This window comes from Acomys russatus, chromosome 17 (assembly GCF_903995435.1).
Source record: "Acomys russatus chromosome 17, mAcoRus1.1, whole genome shotgun sequence".
NCBI classification, from domain to species: domain Eukaryota; kingdom Metazoa; phylum Chordata; class Mammalia; order Rodentia; family Muridae; genus Acomys; species Acomys russatus.
This window is the reverse complement of record NC_067153.1, coordinates 48,246,879-48,262,808: the sequence shown is the minus strand read 5'-3', so window position 1 is coordinate 48,262,808 and position 15,930 is coordinate 48,246,879. Positions and strand designations below refer to the sequence as shown.

General features: G+C 49.8%; 2 protein-coding genes across 6 annotated transcripts in view; one reads left to right on the top strand and one right to left on the bottom strand.

Annotated features, from left to right (window-relative positions):
- Window positions 1-15,930, bottom strand: part of Ppara (peroxisome proliferator activated receptor alpha) — a 73,835-nt gene that overhangs the window by 672 nt on the left and 57,233 nt on the right. For 4 of the 5 annotated variants that reach the window (XM_051160145.1, XM_051160147.1, XM_051160146.1 and 1 more), the window contains one exon: window positions 12,989-13,874. In XM_051160145.1, the coding sequence (XP_051016102.1) occupies window positions 13,627-13,874 (248 nt within the window). In that variant the 3' untranslated portion in view covers window positions 12,989-13,626. Of the gene's footprint in view, window positions 1-610; window positions 701-12,988; window positions 13,875-15,930 lie in introns of those variants that run through there. The other variant, XR_007832196.1, reaches the window with a different exon arrangement.
- On the top strand, window positions 5,712-8,045 carry Cdpf1 (cysteine rich DPF motif domain containing 1). The gene is made up of 3 exons (XM_051160153.1): window positions 5,712-5,860; window positions 6,638-6,749; window positions 7,490-8,045. Exons 1-3 carry the CDS (start codon window positions 5,748-5,750, stop codon window positions 7,622-7,624), a joined length of 360 nt encoding a protein of 119 aa, XP_051016110.1. The 5' UTR covers window positions 5,712-5,747; the 3' UTR covers window positions 7,625-8,045.

Sequence of the window (15,930 nt, the reverse complement as noted above, 5' to 3'; positions counted from 1 at the left end):
GTGACAGCAGCTCATTGGGAGCCCCAACTTCAAAGGAAAGAGCTGGCCAGGTCCCATCACGGATTAAGCCACAGTCCAGCAGCCTTTAAAGCAGAAACAGACCAGTCAACCTCCCTGAAAGTCTCCTCTACAGACCACACCTGGGAAGCCTTTTTTTCTCCTGCAGGCCAGGGCTAGAGGGGTCCTGTGGGGGAAGTTCCGGGACTGGCTTTAGAGTGTGAGAATACAGAGATGAGGGCAGGGGACAGGGATCTAAAGCTTCCCACTTAACTCCCTCAGGCCACACTATCTCTAGTCTACCTGGTAACATTTTCTGACCAAGAGACGCGGCTGTTGTCCACAAAGGTCCACACGGAAGCACAGTACACATTCTGAGTACTGAATAATAGCAATGTGTCTGATGACTCAGGTACTTGGTTATTATATTTTTATGATTTTGGTGGATTATTTAGGAGTAAGGAAATGTGGTTTATTGTCAAGAACAAGGGCTAACAGTTGTTACTCAGAAGCATGAGCCTTTATGTCAATGCCACTTGGTTTTATACGAATTAAAGTCGAGATTTCTTCTATGACTTGTGCAGTGGTTTCTGTGTAAGGGATCAAGGCATACCTGTGGCTGCTTCAACGTTGAAGGCCAGAAAAGGGAAAACGCACAAATGAGGCTACGGCTGTGCTATATAGCTCAGTGTCCTGTGATAACCTTTTAAAAAAAGAGAGAGATTTCTTTTTATTTATTTGGGGGTTTGTTTGTTTTGTTTTGTTTTGTTTTTGAGACAGGATTTCTCTTTGTATATCCCTGGCTGTCCTGGGACTTACTCTGTAGATCAAGCTGGCCTCAAACTCACAGAGATCTGCTTGCCTTTGCCTCCTGAGTGCTGTGACTAGAGGCATTTGCCACTGCCACCCAAGTCTGTGATAACCTTTTAAGACTCACCTGTATGACCCAATACACTTTCTTTTGGAAACAGGACCTCACTATGTATCCACGGTTGGTCTGTAACTCACTATGTAGAGCAGGGCACCATGGAACTCGCAGTGATCTGCCTGCCTCTGCTTCCCCAGTGCTGGGATTAAAGGCTTGTACCACCATATTCAGCTTTATCTTAAACTTGTTCTTGGACAAGACTATTGCATACAAGTACACACTATATCTTGAATCCATCCACTCCTTCCCACTCCTTCTGTACTTCCCCAACACTTCCTTTCCCCACCTTCACACCACCACCTCCTCCTCCTTCATTCAGTCTTGCCTGCAAGAATATGGGTTTAGGACCATGACCAACCTACCAGTGGCCACACTCCACAGAAACATAGCCATCAATTGTCAGTAACTCCTCCAATTGGGTGGAGCCACATGAGTCCTTCCACCAACCACGCTGCAGTGTTACCTGGCTTGGTCTTATGTAGGTCTAGGTAGCCACAGCTGCTGTAAACTCACGAGGCCAAAGGCCATGTCATGCCCAGAAGACAGCATTTTGCAATGCCCTTCCCCCATCCTCCGCTCTTACATTCTCTCTGGCCCTTCTTCTGAGGTGGTCCTCAAACCTCGTTGTGGGTGGGAGTGATAAAGATGCCCCACTTAGGGCTGAGCACTCAGGAGCCTGCCAGTTGTTTTGTGTTGCACTGGACATTTGCTAATGGCTTTGTTTTAGAACCCCCTTTTGATGCCTAAACTCAAGCTCAACTGGCACTTGCTTGGAACGGACAGCGGTGGGTACTCAGAGAATCCCACACAGCCAAGGGCGGGTTATGTCCCTATGGCTTGCTAGCCAAGGAAACCCTTTAAGCCCCAGAAACCAGAAAGGCAATTTCCATTATTGTTGGCTGCATGTTGAAATTAAATTAAATTACTCGTATAATGCAGGACATGAAGAAATAGGGCTAAAATTTAGGGGGGAGCCTAGTCTGCTGAGGGAGAAGTTTTGCATAGGATCCTATTTGGTTATGGGTTCCATTACACTACGATGGCAGGCAAGGTGCAATAGTGGCAAACCGGTAAGGATGTAAACAACACTTTCTAACTGGATTTAAGGCTCCACAGGAGAGAACCCACGTTGAGCACTATAAATCTGGGCAAAAAACTTGTGGCTGGTAGCCACAGGCTCCAGTGGAGAGAGTAACTACCATTGTTTTGTTAAATAAAGAGACATGCTTGTGAAGCTGCCTGCTAAACACTTGCATCTCTTACTCACAGATTACTGATGCTGTCAGCCTTAGGTGTGGAAGAAAATTCCTTTTCAGTCTGTGGTAGTTACTGAGGACACTCAAAACCAGCCAAATATCTGTCAATAAATGCCTCTTCCTATGGGACATCGGTCCTATGCCCAGACATAAATGCAAGAAAAATAGGGGCTGGAGAGATGGCTCAGAGGTTAAGAGCACTGGTTGTTCTTCCTGAGGTCCTGAGTTCAATCCCCAACAACCACATGGTGGCTCACAACCATCTATGATGAGATCTGGTGCCCTCTTCTGGCCTGCTGGCATACATGCAGGTAGAATACTGTGTAAGTAAAAAAAAAAAAAAAAAAAAAGAAAGAAAGAAAAGAATCAGACTGAGGGGTAAATAAGAGCTACAGAAAGAAGCGAAGTGTTAAACACAGTCCTTTCCTCTAGATGGAAACATTCTCTCCTGAAGGCAGAGGAGGACCTATATACAAGAATCAGAAAGCTCACCAAACTTTTAACTTAAAACTACCTACCCACAAAACTCCTTCCCAAAGTTACAGAAACGGTAAGCAACTGCGGCGAGAAGCAGGTGGAACTACCTCCAAGTCCTGGAGGCAAAGTTCAGCGACACCTTTTGAGTCATCACCCCTATTAGGCAGGCTTTTCAGTGTGTTGCAGTTACCTGAGTCTCACTTAGCCCCGTAAATAACCCCGAAAAATTCACTGGTTCGCCAAGCAAGATTTAAGTAGAACTGGATTTCTTTTCTTTTTGTCTGCCATCAGTACGCTTTGTTTTGAAGACGCCCACAGGGCTCTCAAGCCGCGATCCACAAACCCTATAAGCTAACAGCAGAGACGGAAGCGATCAGTAAAGCTCTACCCTGACAAGGACACTCCTTAGATTTAACTGGAGATCCAAGGCGGGGACCCGACGGAGCTGAGCTTAGGGTTAGGGTAGCGCGGGGGTGGGGCCTCAGTGGGCTGCGCAGACGCCCTGAGCCGAGGGCGGAGCTTTGGTTGGCTCTAGGGCGGGACCGCGCAGGCGTCATGAGACGGAGCTGGTGGTGTAGGCGGGCCACGCAGGCGCTTTGGGGCTTTCGGCGGGGAGGTGGTGAGTTCGTGTGCCAGTGTTGCAGAACGCGGGTGCTAAGCAGGACCGTTCTCCCTCCACGTGCCGTCTCGCTGGGTCTGGCCTCGGTGCTTCTGGAAGCCGAGGGGGAGGCGTTAGACACCGGCTCAAGGTCACAGGGAGGGGTTCACGCGGGTGGCTGGTGGGTGACCCGGGCCATAGGTGTCTACGGCCGCCAGGCGGAGCCCTGATGACCCGGGAAGACTCTTGAGCCGGAGGCGGAGCCTCTGGCAGATTCCCGCTGTCCTGGGACTGTCTCCTGACTGTCACCTGCTGCTAGGGCAGTGCGCCCAGCAGTCTCTGCAAGGGCCTGTGACGCGCGAGTTAAGATACCGAGCAGAACTAGCTAGGTTCGCGCACACCCAAAATAAGATTTTCAGTTTTAGACGTCATTCAGAACCAGTGCCAGTTTCCAAGGCTTGCATGTTGCTTGTGGCTCCAAAGCTCGTTCTGCAGGGTTAGAGGAAGGCACAGCTGAAGCCGGGGACTGCTGATGGGATTGTGGGAGCTTTGAAAGGCGAGTAGGAGTTCCGACACAGCGCTGTTAAAATAGGAATCGTGTTTTCTTGAACTCATCAGACAGCCCCGGTTGCCGGCGGCGCCACTTAGCTAGCCGTCAACGGAGAGGCAGGGCCTCCAAGACCGTAGATACAAGGAGATACAAGCGAGAAAGGGAGGAGTGCCATCCAAAGATAAGAATGCAGCCACATCACGTAGGGTACGATGAACCCCGGGCAGCCTCAGAAACAAGGAACTTTGTGCCCACCCTGGGCTTTTCATCTGCATGCACTGGTGGGAAAGACAGAGGCAGAGCAGAAGTCTAAAAGCATTCCTGTAAGCTGACCTAGGGAAGGCTGTGGTAGCTGCACAAATTTATCTGCCTACATCTTCCAAAGGAAGAAGGGTTTCAGACTACTTGGGTAAGGCAGGAAAGTAGGTGCTGGGGCAAGCGGAAGATTCTTGCATCCAGTGAAGTTAACGGCAGGAGGCACATGAATCTGTCCTTAAATAGTATCTGAGAGGCCAATACATCTCACAGCTAAGCACAGGTAAGACTGGAGAACCTTGAGCTCTTGCAGCAATAGAGCCACGAGAGCCAAACCCACCTTAGTTACTCACTAGATTGACTGAGCATCAAATGGCACAGGCCAGGCATACATGCCCACTCCGTGTCCTAAATGCCGCTTTTTACCAACAAACCCCAGCTTGTAAGACAGAGCAAAGAAACAGCCTTGCTGCCAGGGATCAAAAGAATCAACAGGCTCTGAACCAGACACAGCTCAGACGTTAGAACGTAAGATGGGAGGTTTAAAGCAAACACGGTTAACGTGCTAAGAGTGCTAGTGGAAAAGATATGTAACGTGCATACACAGATGGGGATTTCAGCAGATAAAGAATTGGTAGCAAAGACGGGCGTGGTGGCACACGCCTTTAATCCCAGCACTCGGGAGGCAGAGGCAGGCGGATCTCTGTTAGAGTTAGAGGCCAGCCTGGTCTCCAAAGCGAGTCTAGGACAGCCAAGGCTACACGGAAACCCTGTCTCAAAAGCCGCCCCGCCCCCCCCCAAAAGAATTGGTAGTAAAAAGCAAAACAAAACGAAAAACAGTGGAGAGGAAGCCTTCAAGGGGCCTATCAGTTGATGTGAATGAAGTCACTGAACTTGAAGGTAGCCTATAGAAAGTATCCATGGTGAGATGGCTCAGCAAGGAGAGGTGCCTGTGGCCAAACCTGAGTTTGGTCTCCTGATCCCATGTGGTGAAAGGAGAGAACTGACTCCACATTGGTGCTGTGGCAATGCACAAAATCAGTCAGCACACACAACTAAAAACTATGGCTGGCAGCTGGGCGCAGGGCCGCACACCTGTAATCCCAGCACTCAGGGAGGCAGAGGCAGGTGGGTCTCTGAGAGTTAGAGGCCAGCCTGGTCTACAAAGCGAGTCCAGGACATCCAAGGCTATCCAGAGAAACCATGTCTGGAAAACCAAGACCAAAAAAACCCCCAATATTATGGCCGGGGATATGGCTCAGGGATTAAGGACATTTGCTGCCAAGGCTTACGACTCAAGACTCATCCCCAGGGCCTATACTGTAGAGGAAGAGAAATTCTGGGAGTGGCCCTGACTGCTTAATGGATTCCGTGGATGCAGACCCCCCCTCTCCCCAAAGAAATAAATGTAAATTTAAAAATATTATCCAACTTAAGTATGTGGGCATGTAAATCGTATTCTATCATTTCAGTTTATTTTGTAGCCAAGGCTAGGCACAATCAGCCTTGTGCATTGACAATCCTGTGTCATGTTGAGCAGGAGTAACTTGCTCTGCTCTTGAGCCTCCTGGTCCAGGAGCCTAACATTTTTTTTTTTTGGTGAGATCCGAACAGCAGGCAGAGGGAATTCAAAGCGCGGTGGTTCGTTGGTTCCAACGGTGACACCCTTATCTCTTGGCCTTGCAGATGGCATCTGAGACAAAGGCCGGCCCCCTGGGCATGTTTGAGTGCCAACTTTGTGCCTTGACAGCTCCGTACAGCTATGTTGGCCAGAAGCCCCCAGACACCCAGGCTGTTGTGTGAGTATGCGTTCTGGACCAGTGTGCTCAGGAGGCCCTCCCTGTCCGGTAGTACTTGGCAGGTACACTGTGGTGTGTGATAACCTGCTTTGAGTGTTGTACTTTGGACCGGTTCTTGCCTTTGTTCTGGATGCCCCAGGCATCATTTGAGGAAGCCCCAGGCAAGGCTGGACATCTTTTTTTTTACTCATTCAGGTCTCTTTGCCCTCCTTATGGATGCAGCTGAGAGTTAGGCTCTTATTCCGTCTATGAGGTGGAAACCTTGTGGCCCAGGCCAAACAATGATGGAGGAGCATGACGGCTTTTTTTCATGTGGGGCTGTGCCCTGTGTGCTAGCCCTGCTAGTAATACTTCTGTGCTCCTAAGGACCAATTTCCTGAGAGTCTGCTTCGTGCAGGTTGGGAGCAGAGAAAGCTGGCTAGTACTGGACTCACGCGACACAGCGGCAGGGGACCAGGCTCAATTCCTTTACTTCTGTGGATTACTGTGCCACCCAGTTGCTCTCACTGTGATACATGTGGGACAGAGAAGAGCACGCCCTGTGCTGACCTCATGAGCCCACTCAGCGAACCCTACTTGCTCTGGGGTGCACTTGAGGGGCTTTCACTACACTGTGCAGAGCTGAGGCTGGGTCACAGTTCAGTTACCCCCCTCCAGGTGCCAGCCTCTCTGCCACTACCCTACTGTATTGGTAGACTACTTCCTGCTTGCTGAGGCTTCTGTTGCTGCTGTGCAGCCCTGCCATGGCTCACAGCTGAGTGTCCTTTCTTCCTGTAGCCTCCTGGAGGAAAGCTACATCATGAAGGACCCCTTCTCCTCAGACAAGGCCAGATTTCTGGTCCTCGGCTCGCGGTGCAGTGTGTGCAACAGGCTGGTGTGTGTGGGCCCGGTGGGTACACCTGGTGGGGACTTCCTTTTTTTTTTTCCCCTGAAGATCTGGGAATCTCCTGATCACCATGGGGAGAGAGGGTGGGGGTTCTTAGGTGACAGCTAGCCTGTCCTTTGGGACACGAGGACAAAGGGAAGGGGCCAGTAAGGGCATTGAGAGGGTCTCGGCCTGGGATGAGTAGAGAAGACTATAAGCAGTTGGGCCTTGGAGTAGTCCTGGGATCTGGGAAGCCCTGAGCATCTGCTGCAGGTACACCGCGCACAAGGGGGCCTTGCCAAAGGTCATTCCCAACAACGGTTCCCTCTCTTTGCTACCTGGCTGACATATGGGATGGTGGCAGGAGCCTCAGGTCCCACCAGTTGGAGAGAAGACTGTGGAGGGAGTGTTTGAGGTCAGGTGATTGGAAAGGTGAGCCAGGGCTAGCCTCTGAGGAGTCTCATGTGCCACTCCTTGGATTTGGGCTGTACCTGGGCAAGCGGAAGTAAGGGGTCGCCCCCGAAATCTCAGGCATCTTTCCTTTCTTGGATCAAACAATACATTGTTAGTGAGGTGACCTCCATTGCAAGGGATTGCTCCTCAGAGCTTCAGGCAAGACGGCCACCCTGCTAGGCCTTGGTGCTCCTTCCTTTCTGTTGCTCAGGTTGCTGCCTCTCCCTGTGGCCTTATGGGGTGGGCAAATTGCCTGGGAGAGGTGGTGCTGAGTCCCTCCATGTGCTATCCCTCCTCCTCTCCCCTCACAGGACTGCAGCCTGTTCTACTCCAAGAGAGTCTGCCTCCCCTGTGTTCAGGAGAATATCAGTGCATTCCCTCAGGAAATCCAGCAGGATGTGGAGAAGAGAAAAGGTGCCCCCAAGAGGCCCTCCAGCCATCCCTGACTGGCTGAGGCACAGTTGCCTCCTGTGCAGCGCTGGGCTGGGCTTGGCCAGGACTCCAGCTGGGAGCTGTGTGTCTGGAGTACCTGCAGCCCCCGGGAGCCAAGGAACTGGCCAAGACCTGAGGACAGACAGCCGTGGATCCAGGGGAAGCTCCAGGCCTGGCCTCTAGTGGAGACCAGGAGGGAGGTAGAGGGAGCCTCCTTCAGTTGACAACTGATAGACACTTCACGTAGCCGTTCACTTGGGAAGACACCTGGATTCGTTCCAAGATGTCCAAGTAACCTGATGTAATCTGTCTAAGGAAATCAGCCTCTCAGAGCCAGAGAGTATCCAAGGGTTATGTCACACCCTGTGGAATGTCTGGGAAGTGATTTAAGTCTTGACTCTGTATCATGTTGATAATTAAAAAAAAAAAAAAAAACCAAAAGATAAGGTAATGGTTTGAGTAACCTTTTCACGGGCCCACATGGACACTCAGTGCATCCCCTGTCTGGGCCGGTCTGTGGGACCTGTGTAAACCGGCCACATCCCAGCATCGTTCAAAATGAACCAACCAAGTTTTAAAAATAGTTTATTTATTTATTTTTTAACCATTAAGGCAAAACTGTACCCTGAAATTAACTCTTTACATTCGTCAGTCTTACAGTAGGACATTCCAAACATACAGGTTCCCATAAATTCAGGATAAAAATCAATGCATATAGTCAGTTCAATCTCCTATGGAGAAATCGAAGACTCTCTCTCTCTCTCTTTTTTTTTTTTCCTTAATTAAGGTTAAGTTATAGCCATTTCTGAATTGCCTGGAGCCAATCAGCTCATGTGACTAGAAAGTTCTATTTGCCCTTCTGTGTTCACCCCGGATTCCTGATGTCCTGGGTAACCCTGTATCCACACTGAGCTGGAAGGTGTGACAGGACACTTGTACCGGCTCCACAATTCCTATTCAGGACTGTTTATCACAGAGGTCTGAGAGAATGGCGGTAAGGACAGTAGCGAGCAGGTGGCAGGAAGCCGGCCTAAGAGCTTGCTTTGGAAATGTGCATGTCCTCATGTGTGTCTGTCAGAACCTCTCCCCTCGCAATCTACTGCGATGGCGTTTTCGATCTTGGAGGGTGTTACGAAGAAACGTGGCCAGGACACTGAAAACGACATGGAGACTCAATGGAACAGCTCAGATCGCCACAGTTCTTTGGTAATACTCCATAGGGAACAATTCCCTGAACAGCAGACAGCTGTTAACCCAACAGGCCTAGTCAGTGGCCTCGACAGAAACACTGATGTAAGGTTGGTGACTTCCAGTCAGGGTTCAGGAAGGCCTGGCTAGCAAAGATAAATACAAACAGATTGGCTTGCACTTGGTTTTTAAAAAAAAAAAAAAAGAATGACTGAAGAAGAAGAAGATTGGCACATTGGAAAGTGATGGTGCCCAGCTCAGGGGCAGTGACTGGTGAGTGATGCGCACCTGTGGGCAGTGAGAGGTACTGCAGTTGTTTATTTGGACTTCCTCTGTGTCCAGCAGGTTCATGAGCCAGGCTTTGCACATAGACTGCACTGAACCCTGACTTAGAATTCCAGGTGTTGGCAATTAGACAAGCTAGTTCTTGTATCAGAGTGTTAAAACACACACACACACACACACACACACACACACACACACAGAAATCACAGTATTTAAGATATAGCTATGAAGATAATTCAGTGCAGAATACAAAGTGACACTTAACATGGATAATACTGGCATCTTCCTAGAAAGGGTGCCAAGTGGCATTCATCTGTTGTGAGGTACACTTAGTTTCAGGCCTGATAAAAGAGCTGGCTGTGCCTTTTTTTTTTTTTTTAAGTGAAACTTCCCAAAGTGACAGTTTTACCAGGAGAGGGTCACCCCCTCTGGTCTTCAGCGCCTGGATCCAGGTTCTATGTGACTTGAAGCACGCCTGAGTCCCAGGGGCCTGGGAAAGATGGCCAAGTGCTCTTTGCCGGCCAGAGGGCCCAGAGGTCCACCCGCCTCTGCTCTGGCTTCACCGCTGCCAGGGTGACCTGTGCCCCAGGGTTGAGGCGTCATCTCTTTCACTGAATAAATGAATCTGAAGCTGGGTTTGGGTTGAGGGAGGAGGTGAGAGTTGAGAAAGGGACAGTTGTGCCTTCCTCTCTACAGAGAACTGCAGGGTTTTCATATTTGACGCCAACTGGCAAACTTTGAAATGAAGATGAAAGAGGCTGGTCTGTGCCATAAACCTTGGTGCCTCCTTTTCTCCTTTCCTTTTGCGGACAGTGGCATCTGGCTGCCACTGAGGTCAAGAAGTGACATTGACCACAGATGGTTTGGTCCATTTCTGGTTGGAGTCCCCAAAAGGAATGCACCTTGTTATGTGGGAGAAAAGCAACAGACTCCATTTCTCATGTCTCAGACTGAGACTCCGAGAAGTCGATGGGACTGCTGATGGCTGAGGTCTGATGCCGAGAAAATGTCTTCAGGGGGTCACAGGCTGGTTACAAGCTGGGTGGCAACAGCCTCTCACACTCTGTCCTGATAAAGGGCCACACAGCTTTTCCTGAAGAGCCTGCAGGCCGCTCCACTGACCCAGAGACACCCTCTCCCCCCAACACATTCCTCAGAGGAGGCTCAGTGAGGGACACCATCCACTGATTTAAACCAAAACCCAGCGGTGCGGATTTTAGTGTCAGCCATGGTTTTAGGTAAAGGCGAGGGCTGTTTCTGTTTTGAGCCAGGCTATTGCTCTGATGGTCTTATCCTACTCTGGTTATGGATGTCGGCCCCCCACACTTCAGGCTGGCGGTATCTACTTGAAGATGGGTTTAAGTTCCTGTTCTCACCCCTCCAGGGGCTGTGAGAGGAGACCCGGACCTACTCCGTATGCCGGGTGAGCAACCGCAGGGAGTTGCTGCGTTTTCCTAGTAGAATCCCATCTTGAAAGGCCACCCAGGTTACAGAGAAAGAGAGAGAGACAGTGAAGGTGATGGGCTTTCTGGCTATAGGAGGCCCTGGGGACAAAGGCTAGTCATTCTCAACGGGACACCAGAGAAGGTTGAAACTGGAGTCCAGCAAGATGTTTTCAAACCACGTGGCCAATGATACAGGTAAAATTCCCCTTCCTCGCATCTGGTTGCTGAGTGTCCAACGTCTCCCACGTTGTGGTATGCTGGATAAAGGCTCAAGGTGAGGCATATTTGGAATCAGACAGATGCAAGCTGGGTGCATAGGAGCCTGAGGGCCATGTTTTTTGTTTTTTGTTTTTTCCTGAAAGTGGCCCCTGCAGACAGGATCATAGGGGAGGCCATGATCAACCTCGGTTTGGTAGATGACAGTAAGTTTGTGCATATGTGCATCTTTAAGGCTTCCTTTAACAGCAAAGATTTCTTCACTAGGTCACGCAGTTTCTTGACACCAGGTGGCAGGAGGAGGGACACCAAGGCTGCTTGGTCCCCATCAGTCTCCAAGGAGTCTGGCACTAGGAGTTTGCCATCAGTTCTGGGAAGTGGCTTCGCACCCCTGCTCTAGAGCTCCAGGAGCCAAGGTAGCATCTCTTGTTGGGCCGTTGGCTGATGCCACTGATAGCTTACAGACCATAGCTGCCTACTTTCTCAGTTCCTAAATGTGCCACAGTATTTAACCTGGCATGACCTGGGTTACTGACGCCTTGAGAAATCTGACTAGGGGACCTGAAAGGTCCTAGCACCATGTGGCCACGTGGTGAATATCCTTCCCATAAACGAGAGTGCACAAAGTCAGTGATTTTCAAACCAAGGCCACTGTGGTCCCTCCTGGCTTCTCTGGGGATAGCTTACTGGCGATCTCACTAGGGTGACGAAGAACCAAGCCTTCATGAACACCACTGAGCGTCAGTTCAGATGCAGACTGACCCAGAGCCCGTCAGTCAGCTCTGTGGTCCATGCTGAAAGCATATAACAAGGGGCCACTGAGTTTTATGAAAGTTCAAAGAGAATGCATAACTATTCCAAAAGCTGCTGCTGGTGACTCAAAACTCACTTTCCAAGGTCACCTACACCGGAGTGGCATTTGTCTAAAGATCATCAGGAGCTTGTTCTCATAGGGGACTGGTGCACAGAAGAGTCTTGGCACTGGACTCTAGCCTTTGACCCTCCAAATTTAGGACCAGCCCTAGCCCTGCTATGCCATGTGACACAAAGGCTGGCTTCTTCCTGAATGAGGTCAACCCTCACTGGTATCATATATGGGAATGATTTGCTCTGTGTCTGACTCCTAAGAGCCTGGGCAGATGGCCTGCAGCAGCTGCTGTCCAACAGAGCCTTTGATTGGCAGCAAGGAGGGAAGAAAAGGAAGGAAATTGGGAATGAGGAAGGAAAGAAGACGGGAGGAGAGGAGAGCGAGAGGGGGAGGAAGGAAGGAGGTCAGTAAGGGTACAAATCTTGAAGCATACCTTGACCCTAATTTCTCCTTTTTTTCCTATTTGAAATGCCATGGCCTTATTATTCTTTCTACTGTTTTCAGAATGCTGACCCTGAACATTTTATCAGTATCAGTCTTAAAAAACAAAACAAAACAAACAAACAAACAAAAAGCCCAACCAAACAAACCAGGGGTCTCACATAGCACAGGCTGGCATCAAACTGAATCATGAATCTGAAGGCGACCTTTAATTTCTGCTGAGGTTACAGGTGTTGACCAGCATGCCCAGCATAAAGGGGGCACCAGTGCTCAAGCTCTCTGCCCACTGAGCTACGCCCTTGACTCCTTGGCAGCATCCATCTTGACAGGAGCATAGAAGATAACAACCTGCTCTGAACTATGCTGCCGCCCCTTGGAGGGCAGGTGCTGGCAGGTCCATGAGGTCTGAGAATTCCTTGTGCAACTTTCTCCTGAAGGCAGCCAAGTGCCGTCCTCCCCCTGGGGCTGAGAAAGAAGGGACTTTACCATCTAATTCTTTGAAAACAACAACAGCAGCAACAATCCAACCAAGTGTTGTAAGATCTCCGCCTGGCTACAAATAGAAGATGAGGGAAATCACAACCTTGTCTCTGGTTCTCCCGGGTACCCAGCTCCCTTCACCCCGGGTAGCAAAGTCACTTTTGCTTTCTCCACTCCAGGGAGCATCTCACCATCAAGACAATTTTTTAAAAAGCAATAAAGTGTCATATGAAAGGAGCTGCCAAAGCGGGCCTAGAGAAGCATTTACAAGTCTCTTGTGACTCTACTTCTGAAATTGCTGCCATGCCCACATGCTGTGGGTCCGACAGAAACAGAGCTACAGGGCTGGTCACTCAGGGCTTGCCTTTGTGTATTAGACACTAGCTCAAGCCTCCTAAGGCTTCTGGAGATGTGAGTTTCTGAGATATACACAAATCTGGAAAAGATTTTTCTTCCCACCTGTCAGTTACACCCTCCAAAACAGTGATCAACAAAGAAAATGATGGGGCTGCATTCTGATAGCTTATCAAACCATTCTTGAATGTTCTCAGAAGCCAACTCTCTTCCCTAGAGCCAGGAAACAGAAGGGAAGTCTTCCCAATAAACATCTTCGCCATGTTTAAGTGGCTAACCTTGGGCAACACCTTGATTTGTAGGTTTTAAAGGTTGAAAAGTGCAGATTAGTTTTCGGGATTTACAAGAGTGCTCACAGTTCAGAAGGCAAGAAAAGAAGAGACCTCGAGGGCTTTGAGGTTACCCGTTAATTAATGGCAAGTTACAAATGTGATGTAGAGAAATGTGCATTGATTAGCATTGGGCCAGTTAAGATCAGACTGGGGACCTGCCATTCTCTGTAACTGTCTGTATTCTATCAGCCTCTGGTCACCAGCATTTGGGCAACAGTCAGTCTTAGAAGTGCCCATTCAGAAAGGAAAGATGTGGGGAGAGCCTGCATTACCTAGGCCCAGCCCTCTTAATCTCCAAGGGTAGAAGGGTAGCCATCTGTGCAAACCCCTGCTCTCCTGTATGGGGCCGCAGACCTTAGAGGTCCCTGAACGGTGGCAACGGGCGCCGTCTCAGGAAAAAAAAAATATCAGTACATGTCTCTGTAGATCTCCTGCAGTAGCGGGTGCAGCGCCGCGTCCGACTCCGTCTTCTTGATGACCTGCACAAGCTGCGCATGCTCCGTGACCAGCTGCCGGAGGTCCACCATTTTTTGAAGAAGTTTTGGGAAGAGAAAGGTATCATCCGGGTGGTTGCTCTCCAGGTGGAGCTTAAGCACATGCACGATCCCCTCCTGCAACTTCTCAATGTAGCCTATGTTTAGAAGGCCAGGCCGATCTACGCCCAAAAGAAGAGAGAGACGTCTGAGTGTGGCCGTCCGAGAGCCGCTGGCCAGTGGAGGAGCCAAGCGTTGCCTGCTTCATACGGCCCTGTGGAGAAGGTGCTAAGTGACCTTCACATGGGCAACCAGATCAGAGGTCAGACAGACTTAACCACAGTCGACGCCTCTGATGGGAACAGACATGACAGACAACTCCTGGCTGCACACAGGACCAGACTATAGTGCTGCCCCGGACCCCCCCCCCCCCTTATGGTGCAGTGTTTGCCTGACAATCCCAAAACCGTGCCACGTCTTTGTGTAGCATGGGAGACAGAGTGTTTCTTCCGGGACGGGGGGGTGAGGTGGTGGAGGACTGCGGCGGCGGGGTGTGTATGTGTGTGTGTGTATGTGTGTGTGTGGTGAGTTGTGGATTCACCTTCCTAGCAGCAGCAGCGTGGCAAGGTCAACAAGATTTTGTTTTGTTTTGTTTTCATTTTTTTGGGTTTTGGGTTTTGAAGACAAGAGTCTCTCTGTGTAGCCCTGGCTGTCCTAAAACTCACTCCGTAGACCAGACTAGCCTTGAACTCACAGAGATCCGCCTGCCTCTGCCTCCCGAGTACTGGGATTAAAGGTGTGTGCCTTAAAGCAACATTACAATGCCTTTCGATGAGACCATGTAAAAAAGCAGACTGAAAATGACCAGAGCTGAGGAGGGTCAGGGCTTGTCAGGGATGGACAGTATGCCAAGGAGCCCCTGGAGTCAGTAGAGAACACAAGAGGAAGTAGCACTGCTCATACCAGGTGGCCTTCCTGGTACAGCCTCAGGTCCCTGTGTGTCCAGACAGCTATGTCTTTTAGGTCTCATCCATCCATGACTAGGGCTTAAGAGCTTCTTAATAATGTAGTGTTTAGCTTGTTTAAAAATTTTTTTTTTAATTTATTTTAATTATGTGTATATGTGTGTGTTGAGGGGTTGGGAATGCCTGTGATTATGGCTCTCGAGAAGGTCAGAAGTAGACACTGGATCCCCTGGAGCTGTAGGTGTAGGCAGTTGTGAGCTGTCTGATGTGGATTCTGGGAATTGAACTCAGGTACCCTGAAAGAGCAGTGTACACTCTTAAACCATTGAACCATCTCTCCAGCCCCTGATGTGGATTTTAATCTTCATTTGTGTGTGTGTGTGTGTGTGTGTGTGTGTGTGTGTGTGTGTGTGTGTGTGTGTATGCAGGTAAGACAGGGTTTCTCTGTGTTTATAGTACTGGCTGTCCTGGAGCTTACTCTGTAGACCAGGCTGGCCTCGAACTCACAGAGATCCACCTGCCTCTGCCTCCCGAGTGCTGAGAGATTAAAGGCATGCGCCACCACCGCCTGGCTAAATCTTCATTATTTTAGTAGTGAAATAAATATAATATTTAAGGTTTTGTGTATGTATGTATTTGATGGGGGGGTTGGGGGGGGAATGGACACATGTGTGGGGGCCAGAAGTTAACCTTGGGTGATGTCCCTCTGGTGCCATCCGTGTTTTTTGAGACAGTCTTTTACTAGCCTGGATCTCATTCATCAACAGGCTAGTCTGGCTGGCTAGCCAGCCCCAAGGATCTGAGCGTCTCTACCTCCACTGGTATTACATGAGCATGCCCATACATCCAGCCGTTTCTTTCTTTCTTTTTTATGTGGGTTCTGGGTTTGAACTCATGCTTGTGTGGCAAGTACTTTGCTGACAGCTGTCTTCCCCAGGCTCCACGATTAAGTTCCCCAGTGGTAGAAGGCCCCCCCACTCTTCATAGTTGTAACTACACCACAACCAGTTTACTGTCTTCCACATGGAGCAGTTCCCATATCCACAGGGTTGGTGCAGGACTGCAGCCATGAGAGGCCATGTCTGTGTAGCTCCGCACTGGCTTTCTACCCTCCCTGCCACACCCGAGCACACAAGAGGACCCAGACAGACCCTACAGATCTGTGTGGTTTTTAATGCTCTGCTGGGGGTATAACATCACCTGCCAGACAGTGACTGTGAAGGGCAGCATGGCTTCTGGCCGTTAGGAAGAACTGTTACCCATAGGCCTATGC

What these genes read in the sequence shown, in the direction of transcription:
- Cdpf1 (XM_051160153.1), top strand. Translation starts at nt 5,748, where the DNA reads ATGGCATCTGAGACAAAGGCCGGCCCCCTGGGCATGTTTGAGTGCCAA. An exon ending in CCAGACACCCAGGCTGTTGT is followed by an intron (nt 5,861 to 6,637) that starts GTGAGTATGCGT and finishes TTCTTCCTGTAG; the next exon opens with CCTCCTGGAGGAAAGCTACA. An exon ending in GGCTGGTGTGTGTGGGCCCG is followed by an intron (nt 6,750 to 7,489) that starts GTGGGTACACCT and finishes CTCCCCTCACAG; the next exon opens with GACTGCAGCCTGTTCTACTC.